The sequence below is a fragment of the Amblyomma maculatum genome, chromosome 3, assembly GCF_055883805.1.
Source record: "Amblyomma maculatum isolate TAMU_Amacu chromosome 3, ASM5588380v1, whole genome shotgun sequence".
In the NCBI taxonomy this organism is placed as follows: Eukaryota; Metazoa; Arthropoda; class Arachnida; order Ixodida; family Ixodidae; genus Amblyomma; species Amblyomma maculatum.
Genome location: NC_139346.1, coordinates 129,548,428 through 129,561,937, shown reverse-complemented (window position 1 = coordinate 129,561,937; position 13,510 = coordinate 129,548,428). Strand labels below are relative to the sequence as shown.

The 13,510-nt window shown below is 44.7% G+C and overlaps 1 protein-coding gene across 1 annotated transcript; it reads left to right on the top strand.

Annotated features, from left to right (window-relative positions):
• Positions 1 to 4,238, top strand: LOC146196011 (uncharacterized). The gene is made up of 3 exons (XM_084596317.1): positions 1 to 164; positions 3,315 to 3,572; positions 4,050 to 4,238. The coding sequence occupies exons 1-3, from the start codon at positions 1 to 3 to the stop codon at positions 4,201 to 4,203; spliced, it is 576 nt and encodes a 191-aa protein (XP_084452443.1). The 3' UTR covers positions 4,204 to 4,238.
• Positions 4,239 to 13,510: the final 9,272 nt, after the last annotated feature.

Here is a 13,510-nt window from a genome sequence, read left to right as displayed (position 1 = left end):
ATGGACATCCTGAATGGCACCGACACAAGCGACAACCTGGTGTACGTGGATCGCGAGGCGCTTTCCAGGTTGTTTAAGGCCTTCATGTCGGTACACCTACACTCTGGCGGCATTGAGACGTCTAGCAGTCAGCGGCAGGAACTCGGAGGAAACCGAACGTTCGGGTAAGCCATTTGTTTCAGCCAAAGCAAGTTTAGCAACTCACAGCAGCAAGTGAGAGGGGTACGTTTGACATGAAGAATTGGTGGGGATAAAACGGTTACAGATGGATAGGAACAAGGTGTGCGGCAGGTGAATGAATGACTGGCTGGCCTTGCAGCAGCTGTTGATAGATTGACGATAGGGAAGTTGAGTGTAATGGACTTCAAAATCAGCCAGCCACCATTGTTAATAGGTTGCTTTGATCATGGCGGCTTGAGCAGGCTTTTAAGTATATCGTGTTGTCTTATACATAACGTGTGAGAATTTATTCATATGATATGATTATGCTAACGACAACGTCTGTAATTGATGAGGCCTTCAACTGCCAGTTACCTTCCACCTATGCTAAACGTAAAAGCATTCAGCATAATGAAAGAATAAAGCAATGGTTGCGAATTAAAAAAAAACACTGTTTAACGTTTCTAAGTCTCCGCTTTATTTCAAAACAACTGCTTGTGAAACCAAACATTTCCGACTTCCAAAGCATTATTCGGCAACACGCAGCACTTTCAATATTGCGGTCGAACTCCTTCGCAGCACTTGAGAATATATATCATAGAAAACGGCGATTATCTTTTGCGTCTACTGGGCTTCATTTATTTTCTCCATAGAACTTTGGATGTTACCAGCCAAATAAGAACGCACCTTGAACAGCTCCACATTACCCATTTCGCAGTAATGCATTAAGTTGATATTCAAGGTACTTCAAAGCTGCACCACAGTTTCTTGCATTATGGTTCGAGGTTTGATAAACAGTCTGCGCCAGGCGTGCTTTAACTTGCACAATGAATGCTATATATTTCACAGAGAAAAACGAGGGGATTACGAAGATGTTTCAGTGAAACTTAAATATTAATCTTTATGGCTGTGTATACAGATCCTTGTAGTGATTTTTTTTGGGTTGTAGTTTAACGGAAAATAATATCTGGCCCTGTTTTTGATTACTTGAATGGAAATTGAACATGGCATTCCATCAGTTTCTCAAGCAATTTTTCTTGAGAACATTTCTGCTGAAGTTTTTAGCAAAAGTAGAAACAGATAGGCTACCTGCACTTCGCATAAGAAATACATATTGCAGTGACATCGGTAGTCCCTGTTCCGCCGGAGCAAAAGGCAAAGGTGAGAGGCCCAATTAGGCATCTGGCTGAGGCAAATCGTTTTGTACCGGTAGAAATAATGAAGAGCAGCGCACGATACCTATATACACATATGTGTCAGTTAGCTAAAGAAGATTTTAGCAGTTTCTGAGGCCTGCTGTTATTGCCACGTTGCGAAAGTCAACATTGATTCTTCAGTGTAAGGATGAATACTTAATACTTGCTTAAATCAAAAGCCAATCTAAAATGCATGCGGAATGTCAGAGTGAAAACATTTGTTTCAATGTTTTGAATCATGTGTTTCATTATTGATGACCGCACTAGACACATCGATGTTCCTTTTAGTGTGCGGGACAAAGCTCGGACAGCGTTAACATTCATAACTTGTATGAAATGCTTATATTTATTGCTAGTGATCCTTTGAAGAAACCACAAACGTTGTATGCTGTTCAGACGCTTATTATACATAATGAGTGCCTTTCCGACACAGAACACAGATACCGCAAAATATACGAGGGCGAGTCGAATGAAAGTGAGCTAGTAAGCTAACCCACCTTGAGCAATAATGGTTTGGTCCATTATCTGCAAGGCATGTGCTTAGCCCACAGGCATCTCTCATTTACGAAAAGGACACGCAGGTGTGAGGATAAATGTTCTTTATTGCTCCCATACACTGAAAACACGGCGGCAAAGCTTACAGTGGAAACATTCAAACTCACCACCCCCAAAGAAAGCAAAGGCAGTTATTCGCGGCGGAAAGGTGCTGCTGACTTCGTTTTCTAACATCAGGGGCCGTTAATGATGGAATTGCTAAACGTGGAGAAGCTATCAATCGTTTTCGATATTGTGCAATGGGGGATCGGCTGCGTGACGCAGTCAAGAACAAATGATGTGGAAAATTGACGAATGGGATGATCATGCTCCACAATAATGCCCGTCCCCACATCACTCTTGAAGTAACAGCGCGGAACGTGGACGGGAGCACAATATTCGAAGACGACACAACGAGTGCTGCGCAGCGCTCGTTGTGCGTCTTCTAATCTTGTGCTCCTGTCCACGCTCCGCGCTGTTACCTCAAGATGCATAACCAGCATGCCCAAGCTGCTATCCTAGCTAACCCACATCACTGATGTGGTTAAACCAAAACTGGCAATGTTCAAGTAGGAAACGCTAAAGCATCCGCCATACAGCCTAGATCTGTCGCCTTACGACTCCCACACTCTCGGGCGAATGAAAACAACAGCTCAGAGGAACCAGACCGTGTCGGGTGATGACGTGAAAGAGTCAGTTACAGACGTTTTGAAGCAGCAATCTCAGGAGTTTTGTATGGCGGGAATCACGTGACTCGGTTGTCAGTGGGAAAAATGTCTAAATGCTCATGGAGACTACTTCAAAATGCATTACCCCGTTTGTCATATATTCACATTGGTTCACTTTTATTTGACTCTCTCTCGTATCTGTAAGCATAGACGGAAAAACACGTCTACATGTTTTAGGAGTTTTGTATGAACGCTGTCAACATTGATTCTTCAGTGTACACAGTAGGTCTGTTATAGCATCGATGTATAGTTGGTTGGAGCAATAGTCTCAAGTTCCGAGATTTTAACGTTAGAATGTTTTGTACCCAATCATTTCATAGGTTCTGGAGTATTTTGCAAGATTGTCGCAGGTTTATAATGCCAAGGGGCGCTCGGAGCGAAAGAAGTGGCGCTCGAAGAAAATGAACGGAGTGAATCGGCTCCGGACTCGCAGGACGTACCTAAAGCTTGGACCGTGTAATTACACGGTCCAAGCTTTATACGGCAATAAAGCACGGCAATAACGTACTTTGTGGTGTATGGTTTGCACTGCTGCCTAACATAGCATTTATAAGGTTTGAATCATCCCATTAGTGTTTATGACCGGGCCAGGTCGCTCTTGAGTGGTGCTAGTTGATGTGATGACCACGAATGGTGGCTCATATTTTGCTATCTCTCTGCATTATCAAAGCTTCTTCGCGCCCCTTCACGCTCACAGCCCTGTAGAAGCAACCAACGATACGTCCTCGTCCTCGTGGCGTTCAACATCCGCGGTGCCTTCAGAGTTCGGAGCTCCAGTGGAGGTTCCGACGGCAGCCCCCCGTGAGGACGTGGCTCTGCTGCTGTCCGTGATGCTGACTACGTTCTGCGTCATCGTGTGCTTTCTCGTCCTCCTCGCTATAAAGTGTTGCGCTCATCTCTGCTGCATCGATTTGCTGTACTACATCGCCCACTGTGGACGCCTGCCGCCTGTCAAGTAAGTTGGCATGCATTGTTGTAAATTTGTTTATTATTCTGACTTTATATTATACGCTTACGACGTTGCCCCTACCACCGGAAATTGAGCGGCATTGCAGTCTGAATAAAGTGAAACGGGGCCGCTTTATGCATGTAACCGTTGGCGTCGACCCAGGTTCCACGAGTGCAGGCCAGAACAGGATACTGCTATTTTCTCTACTGTTGCTTCTCTCCTGAAGCTTCGGCACGTCATCTTTGACTTTGAATGCAATAAACGCGCATCGTTTCAAAATTGGGACCTTTGTTTTTACGCCAAATCTCTGTGCTCTTAGCCCGACCTTTGTTCTTTGTCTCGTCAAGGCTAATCACATCGATAATTTCTTCGACTGAGGTGCGTTTCGAATGCAAAATATCTCTCGGTGGTTCGCATTTTTGTAACCGCACTAAATTACCACAGTACAGATAGTAAAATTTCCATTTGTCTTGGATGTCGCAGGAGGCCCGAGTCGCAGTCTGTAGAACCAGTCGTTGTGCGCCTGCTGCCGAATCGCGAATCGCTCGAGCGACTGCTGGAAAAGGACGATGATGGAAAGAAGAAAACGGGTGCGCCCCGTGTCGAGCAGAGACCATTCTACATGCACAGCGTGTGAGAGGTCGGGGAGTTTGGCGAGGCCAGGAGTACAGAAGCGGCCATACGTATACCCGACTGGGGAGCCCCCGCCCACAGCCATTTTTCACGGGTTCGAATCTAGCTGGCGAGAAAAATTGTCTGAAAGCTTCGTGCTCATCAAAAGCGTGTCCTGAATGATTAATCGCGGATATAGGAAACCTACATATTGATGTTAAGGTAGCATTCAAATAGGGCGCTTTGAATTTCAGTAGTCAGCTAGCTCTTCAGAGGGGAAACACTTGCTATGCCAAAATAAATTTAGTTCAAGGCTGTAATAATAGACTAGGGCCCGCATTGTATAAGGAACGATTGTTCATTTTCCATTTCAGATGAACTTGACACTCCTGCACTGATCACCGTTCATTGACATAATGGCCACTTTAAGGTACCCGTGGAAAGCAATCGGAACATTTTTTGTCATTGGAGGCCGGTCATATCATTGGCTCTATACTAATCGAAATCAATTTTCGTATGTTGAATGGCGAAAGTTTGATGATCCGGTAGCTATTAAGGTAAACATTCATCACAGCTACCTCATTCGGTATACAATTTATTAATACATACTTGAACGTAATCTCGCTAATCTCTGTATTTCGCTCCTTTGCTTTGGAGGGTTTTCTATGCATATTGGCCACGTTTTAGAGGGCATGTCGACAGATTTTGTGGACACTATGTTGAACTGTACTGCACATCTAATTTTCGTTGTTTCATATGCTTTAAGAATGAATACTACTTTATGAAATCTCTTTTTCATCTTCTTCTTTATTAAAAATAGCATGTTAATAAAGTGTTAGCGCTTTGTAGGCGGACGCAGTTCCCGCGACTAACTGGATATTTATTTTTACTTTGCTCTCTAGCACAAATAATGTTGGATGAAAATATGATTTGATTTCAGTTACTTCACTGGGCGCTTAGTGCCTTTGTGAGATGCTGTGGTCACGCGGTCGTCAGTCAGAAGAAGATAAATAAATGAATAAAAAATATATATATATATATATATATATATATATCGACAATAATTCATACTAGGCTTGACAACGTCTGCGCTCCGTCACAAGGCATACAGATCACACTCATAAGGTTATGACAAATTCACACTTGATAAATATAGAGGATTATTTCTACTGACACGTAATCAACAACTATATGTATGTAATCGTACACATCATTCGAATGAATATCGAAAATATTTGTCATAATTATTGAATGTTTAATGCAAAAGAATTTAACAGAGTTGGTAGTTTATTGGACAATATCTGATGCCTATTGTTTGTGCGAGCTCTTGGCACCTGTAACTGTGCAGGCAGTCTCAACGGCCGGATGTGTTTTTTCACAATCACATTAAGTGATACCTGATAATGTTTTAACAGCGTAGTATTCCATAAAGAAGTTATGGAGGAACGGTTTAGGTTTAGGGACAAAGCACCTCGGAAGAGCTTTCAGTAAACCCTCACAATATATGAGGGACCTTACCTAAAGCCATCAGAATATGAAGGATTTCAATGAAGATATGAAGCACACCTTTTTGAACTAGCAATGCTGATAAACATATGCAAGCTTAATGACATCAGAAAGTGTAACATGGAAACGATTGGCACTCGACCAAGGCTGTGTATCTTTTTTAGAGGGACAACAGAGTCGACGGCAACATGAGCACTCGCGAGGAGCCCTGTTTTACTTTGAACACTGTTCAAGAGAGAGAGAGACAGAGAGTAGAGCATGGACCATGTTTAGTCCGCAGTATGTGATAAATAAATAAATAATAATAATTAAGGCAATACATTCATACTCGCTTAATAGTGTTGAGGCAGCCTTGAAGGCAACATATGTATTTTGTGGCACTTGGCACACTGAGTAGTTTGCATAACAAATAAATATACTCCAGAAAAAGAACGGACAGCAGGAGTCAGTAGAACACGAAAAACCTACATCAATGGTAATTGCAATGCCTGCTGCTTTCATCATTCACTATGCATGTTGATATTAGCAAGCATTTGTCTTCAGTCACAGCAACCGCAGCGCCGGCTTTAGAAAATGACGAGACCTGCCCACGACCTGCAAGATGTCGACCACAATCACCTAGAGCGCTGAAGCTGCTGGTATGTGCCAGTGCCAGGGGCATCCTCTTCCGGGACTTTCAGTACTGTGCATCTTTGCATGATAAAAGAAACACTCATCAGAAAAACAGAGAGAACAAGCATCACTTGAAGTGGAAACTGCTAAGTCACTTCTGTTGAGGATATCTGCTGTATTTGTCCATCAGAATTCTGAGAAACATTTGTCTCCAACCATGAAAACTGCAGTTCAGGCTTTGAGAAGGGATAAATCCTGTTTATGGCCTAGGTACCATAAAAGCACTGTCACCTGAACATTCTGAAGCAGCCTGAATTATTACAGGTGCATTTGTTTTTGGCAATTCAACCACTGAATTGCCTGCACGATAAAGAATTATACATTGGCAAAATGAAAAGAAGTGTTGCATAAATAAAGAACAGCTACTGATAACACCTATGCATGGCCTCTCAGGTGCTCTGAAAGACTTCAGGTACTCTGAAAGAGCACTACCTCACATAAAGGTACCGAAGCAGCTTGCAAGGTGTCAGAGGTCTGTCATGACACTTACAGAACTGAGCAATCTGCATGATAAAGAAGCACACATCAAGAAAACAGATAAAACAATGTTTACTTGAACCAGAAACATCTGGATCACTGGTAGTGAGAATGCCTGGTTTCATTCCAGTCAGACCTGATCTTGACGAGGTGACCCCATGAGATCCTCCGCCAGGTGTTACTTGCAAAAGTGAATCTACAGGCAAAACAACTGAAAGTTATTGGGCAATATCCACTCAAGGTATAGCAGCTCCACTTTTAACAGCAAAAGCATTAGCACAATCTGCTGTGACTTACAGGGAAATATGCTTGGGACTGCATCTGGTTTCGATCGTTTTTTTTTGCATTCACCTTTTCTTGCAGAAAGTGATCAGGTGTAAGTGATCCTGCACGCCAATGAAAAGTGGAAGACACACCACTTAGATCGAAATTGCAAGTAGTGATAATGAATTATAGAACTCTATGTAAACCGATCATTTAAAAGGACATAAGAACCACAGCAACCCGGGTTTCATACAGTGTTTGCTCACCAACTCAATCAGGTTTGGTGTACGTAACCTCAGTTTTCCCTTTTCAAGTTTTATGTGGCTCCCTGTAAGGTACCATGTTAACGGTCCAAGACTTCCAAGCAAGCCATGCCATACAACAGTAAGCATGCATGATCGCTAGCAGGCACCCTCCATGACTACCGTTTTTATGGAACTACAGTCTCGAGTTTGACGTGTATCCTACCTGAAACCACGTGGAGCACAGCAAAAAAAAGTCACAACTTGTCCACATTGTCGCTCGTAGCGTCGTTGCTCTCCATGCCGCGCGATAGCACGAAACATACATGAACGCGTTTTGTATAACGTGCCCAAGCAGTACCTGGGCCGTCGCAGTAGTTCGCGGCTCTTGGAGAATACGCTTTATAAGTTCCATCGGCTTGCTTGCCTATGACTTGCTTTAGAGGCCGCGCCGATTCACAACGTCGAGGGTACACCATTATTCAGATTATAAACAGCGCATAGCGCTTTTAATCCCAGTGCGAAGCGATAGCTGAATAGCCGTCTGTGCTGCTCGTTGCTCAAGCCTTGCAGCATTGCCACGGCGGCGTTTTGCGAGCGCCAACGAGGCAAGCGCCATCACGGCACTTGGCGCGCTTTCTTCGCTGTTTGACAGATGGCGCATAACATCAAAGCAGCTCTTCGACTGTTCTGCGAAACTTGTGCACGCCGCCGAGAGCAGTTATCCGTCAATTCCGGAAAATGTAGTTAGGTACCGATGTTGAATCACTTATCAGATAACGTAGACCACATTTTCCTACTTTGTGAACATTATTTCAGCTCGAACGGGGTAGTAGATTTTGCATACGAATTATACATACATACATACATACATACATACATACATACATACATACATACATACATACATACATACATACATACATACATACATACATACATACATACATACATACATACATACATACATACATACATACATACATACATACATACATACATACATACATACATACATACATACATACATACATACATACATACATACATACATACATACATACATATATACATACATACATACATACATATATACATACATACTGTGAGCCCTCCACGGATCTTCTTTTATTTGTACATACCATGATCTTCGTCTTCCTCTTGTACATACCATCATCATCGTCCCGCGGCGCCGGCTCCGGCGTGCGCTTGGGTTTTCTCCATCAAATTAAACGCTGACACGGCATACCTTGCCTTGCCTTCACGACCTTGCCGTCTGGACCTGGCCTTCTTTCACAAGTGGTGGAGCTGAAATTAGATCCCCTTGCTGCCTTGTGCCCTGCCTCTCGCTGGAGCTACGTTCCGGTCGCCGTTTAACCACTACCATCGTCATGTCAACCGAGAGCAGTCCCGACCCGGCCGGACCCTCTACCTCGGCTACACCGCCGCCTCCGATGGTGCCCACACGACAACGCGACCCGCCGCTGTTCGCTGGTCGTCGCGACGAAGACGTCGATGACTGGATTGACACTTATGAAGGCTGCAGTGCCTACAACCGGTGGGACGATGCTTTGAAATTTTTGAACGTTTCTTTCTACCTTATTGAAGTCGCCAGAAATTGGTTTATTAACCGCGAGCCCCACACCACAAACTGGCCCACCTTCAAGCTGCAGTTCCGACAGTACTTCGCTGACCCGGCTGTTCGGACAGAGATCGCAAGGAACAAGCTCGCTACCCGCCGTCAAGGTCCCGATGAGTCCTATGCGTCATACATAGAGGCCGTGCTGTCACTCTGTCGTCGTATCAGTCCCACTATGCCGGAATCTGAACGTGTACACCATGTCTTGAAGGGAATCAATTCAATGGCATATAACACCCTAGTTGCCCAAAATCCATCAAGTGTTGATTCCATTATAACGACCTGCCAACGCCTCGACCAGCTACAGTCCTCCCGATTGCAGCCCAGCTTCACTACTGCCCCGAGCTCTACTGACCTCGATCTACGAGCCATGATTCGAGCGATAATCCGCGAGGAGCTCCAAGCTCTCAGCCCTTTCTGCCGGCACGGGGGCGATCATTTGTCTCCTCCTAATGACGCCGGCCTCCGCCACATCATTAAAGAAGAGTTGGCCACTATCAACCACCCTGCCACACCTGATCCTCCTGCACCTCGCCCAGCACCGACTTACGCTCACGTCGCTGCATCCCCTCCTCCTTTTGCTCCCCCACCCCAAGCACCACCCTACAACCACATCAACGCCATGACGACGGCTCAACCGACGCCACCCTATCACGCACCTTGGCGCCCCTCTCGCCCAGTGTGCTATTATTGTGGAATTCGAGGTCATATATCTCGCTTTTGTCGCCGACGAATTCAGAACAAGCGACGTGGTTATGACGCCTTCGAAAATGACACCCCTGCATATTATCAGCGACGACCAATTCCCAGTCAACCTCGTCGATTCTCTCCACCGCCGGTATCCTCGTCTGAACCAAGTGGGGCTCATGTATCCCGACGCCGGTCCCCTTCCCCATACCGCCGCTCTATTTCGCCACTTCGACCAGCAACAACTGTTCCTGTCCGTAATTCGGAAAACTAAGCGATGCAGTTTCCGGAGGAGAAACTGCACTTTGCGAACTTACAAAAAGTCCTCCTCGTCGCCCGTATAATATGATTTCCGTTTTAGCTGAAGGATTACCGGTCGAAGCTTTGATGACACAGGAGCTGCAGTTTCTGTTATTCATGCTGATTTGTGCCACCGTTTGCGGAAAGTAACGACACCATATGATGGACCTGAACTTCGTGGAGCAAATGGCGTCCCTCTGCACCCTTCAGCAAAGTGTACAGTTCGGGTTGTTATAGACGGCGTCCGCCACCATGTGCAGTTTGCTGTGCTTTCACCGTGTGCGCATTTGATAATTTTTGATGATTTTCAAATGTTGCGGGTGCGTTAAAAAAGGCCGAAGGGCATAACATTAAACTCGTAAAGTCCGTCAGGAGTTGCGAAAGCGGTTTTTTCTTTGTCGTCCTCATGCATAGGTATTTGCCTAAAACCTGAGTGGAGGTCCAAGGTCGAGAAATATTCGGCACCTTGGAGAGAGTCTAGGGCGTCATCAATACGCGGCATCGGGTAGGCGTCTTTGCGGGTAATTTTGTTGAGTGCGCGATAATCAACACAAAATCGTACCGATCCGTCCTTTTTTTTAACTAGTACTACTGGGGAGGACCATGGGCTTGTTGATGGACGAATAATATCGCGACGGAGCATGTCATTGACATTTTCTTCAATTACTTTTCGTTCCGAGAGAAACCCGATAAGGTCGTCGGCGTACAATTGAGTTACCTTCGGTAAGGATGCGGTGATGTGCAACACTAGTCCGTCCCAGTGGTGGGGAAGTGGCATCAAAAATGGCTTGGTGGGCTTGAAGCAATTGCAGCAATTCTTGACGTTGTGTGGCATGAGGTTCGGATTGATTGTCTTCGACAGCATGGAAAGAGAGACTTGCGATGAATCGCGTTGCGGAGGTAGCGGGGCAGTGAGCACCATCCTGAATATAGGGTGAGCATCCACTATGTATGGCAGGGAAGTTCCTTTAGTCAGCACGAGGGATTCACGGGAAGTGTTCGTGGCAGCTACTATTGCTGAGCTGCTGCGGAATCGTACAAGGCTTGACGGGAAGGCGATTCCACGTGCAAAATGACGATGATATGGAGCGATGATACATCCCCGTCACTGATGTGTTCGGAAGAAACGGTAATAAGTGTTTCGCACTGTGGAGGCAATACAGTATCAGCTGCGGCAATGAGGAAATGATGCCTAGCAGAAATGTCAGATGAAAAATCACTGTGTGTCATATGGATGACATGGTCGCCACAATACATACATACATACATACATACATACATACATACATACATACATACATACATACATACATACATACATACATGCATACATACATACATACATACATACATACATACATACATACATACATACATACATACATACATACATACATACATACATACATACATACATACATACATGCATGCATGCATGCATGCATGCATACATACATACATACATACATACATACATACATACATACATACATACATACATACATACATACATACATACATACATACATACATACATACATACATACATACATACATACATACATACATACATACATACATACATACATACCCAGAGGGCTATGCAACGAAAAATGGTAGGGGTAACATGAAGAGATAGGAAGCCTGCAGGTGGGTCAGAGAAATAACTCACGTTACCGACATTCTAGTGGAAATTAAGAAAAAATGGGCATGGGCAGGACATGCAGGGCGAAATGAGGATAACCGATGGTCGCTTAGGGTAACAAACTGGATTCCAAGGGAAGGAAAGCGTAGCAGGGGGCGGCAGAAAGTTAGGTGGGCGGATGAGGTTGAGAATTTCGCAGGGGTTAAGTGGATGCAGCTAGCACAGAACCGGGTTAAATGGAGAAATATGGGAGAGGCCTTCGCCCTGCAGGGGGTATAGTCAGGCTGATGACGATGATGATACATAAATACATGCATACCAAAAAAAACATTTATTTTATAGGAAGGGAAGGCACGGTAACTGTCTCGCTTTCTGTGGACCACCTGGAGATCTTCAACGTGCGCTGACATCGAAGAGCCGGACACGACTGAATGACTGAACTGAACGGACTGACATCGCAGAGCACACGGACGCCTCTTCGTTTAGCCTTCATCGAAACGGGTACACCGGCACAGTAGTCGGGCGTCTTTCCGCTGCACCACCCCGGCGGGGCATACATACATACATACATACATACATACATACATACATACATACATACATACATACATACATACATACATACATACATACATACATACATACATACATACATACATACATACATACATACATACATACATACATACATACATACATACATACATACATACATACATACATACATACATACATACATACATACATGCACACATGCATACATACATACACACACACATACATACATACATACATACATACATACATACATACATACATACATACATACATACATACATACATACATACATACATACGTACATACATACATACGTACATACATACATACATGCATACATACATACATACATACATACATACATACATACATACATACATACATACATACATACATACATACGTACGTACGTACGTACGTACATACATACATACATACATACGTACGTACGTACGTACGTACATACATACATACATACATACATACATACATACATACATACATACATACATACATACATACATACATACATACTGTAGTGAACTCTGCGAAAATATTATGAAGACGAAGATGAACCAGGCGAGGATATCACGATGACAAGGAGAAGAACGACGAAGTGCCGCTGCGCTGCTCGAGCTCGCTTGTGGAGGCCTAGACTGGCTGTGCTCTTGTGTGGTTCTCTGTGAAACTTGGAGAGGGCTATTACCCCTTTTAAAGGACAGTAAACACCCCCTTTCACTTGGTGGAGGTCAGGATTTCCTGCCGCCCTGGAGCTTCGCAGCCGCACACTACCGACAACAGCCATGACCGATGCTACCACTCCTAGTCCAACCGCCTCCTCGTCCCCCGTCTTCTGTGCTGAAGCTTTGCGCCAACGGGACCCTCCAATCTTCAGCGGAACCGGCGACCACGACGTGGAAGATTGGCTATCATCATATGAGCGGGTCAGTACGCACAACAATAGGGACGACGGTCTCAAATTAAATAACGTGATATTCTACCTAACGGACGTTGCTAACCTGTGGTTCCGCAACCACGAGGCCGATATCTCCTCGTGGTCTGCTTTCAAGACCACTTTTCCCGATATCTTCGGCAGGCCTGCAGTGCGCAAGCTGCGCGCTGAGCAACGCTTGCGCCGCCGTGCACAGCTACCCGGCGAAAATTTTACGAGTTATATTGACGATGTTGTAGACCTGTGCAAGCGCGTGGACGCTTCAATGACAGAACATGCCAAGATTGGTCATATTTTACAAGGAATCGACGATGACGCGTGCCAGATGCTTCTGGCCAGAAACCCAGCAACCGTAGTCGACGTCATCAGTGCATGCCAAAACTTTGAGG

Bases quoted from the DNA above. Each gene is read 5' to 3' on its own strand.
- LOC146196011 (XM_084596317.1), top strand. From the start codon at position 1: ATGGACATCCTGAATGGCACCGACACAAGCGACAACCTGGTGTACGTG. The intron at 165-3,314 runs GTAAGCCATTTG...TCACGCTCACAG, and splicing joins GGAGGAAACCGAACGTTCGG to CCCTGTAGAAGCAACCAACG. The intron at 3,573-4,049 runs GTAAGTTGGCAT...TGGATGTCGCAG, and splicing joins GGACGCCTGCCGCCTGTCAA to GAGGCCCGAGTCGCAGTCTG.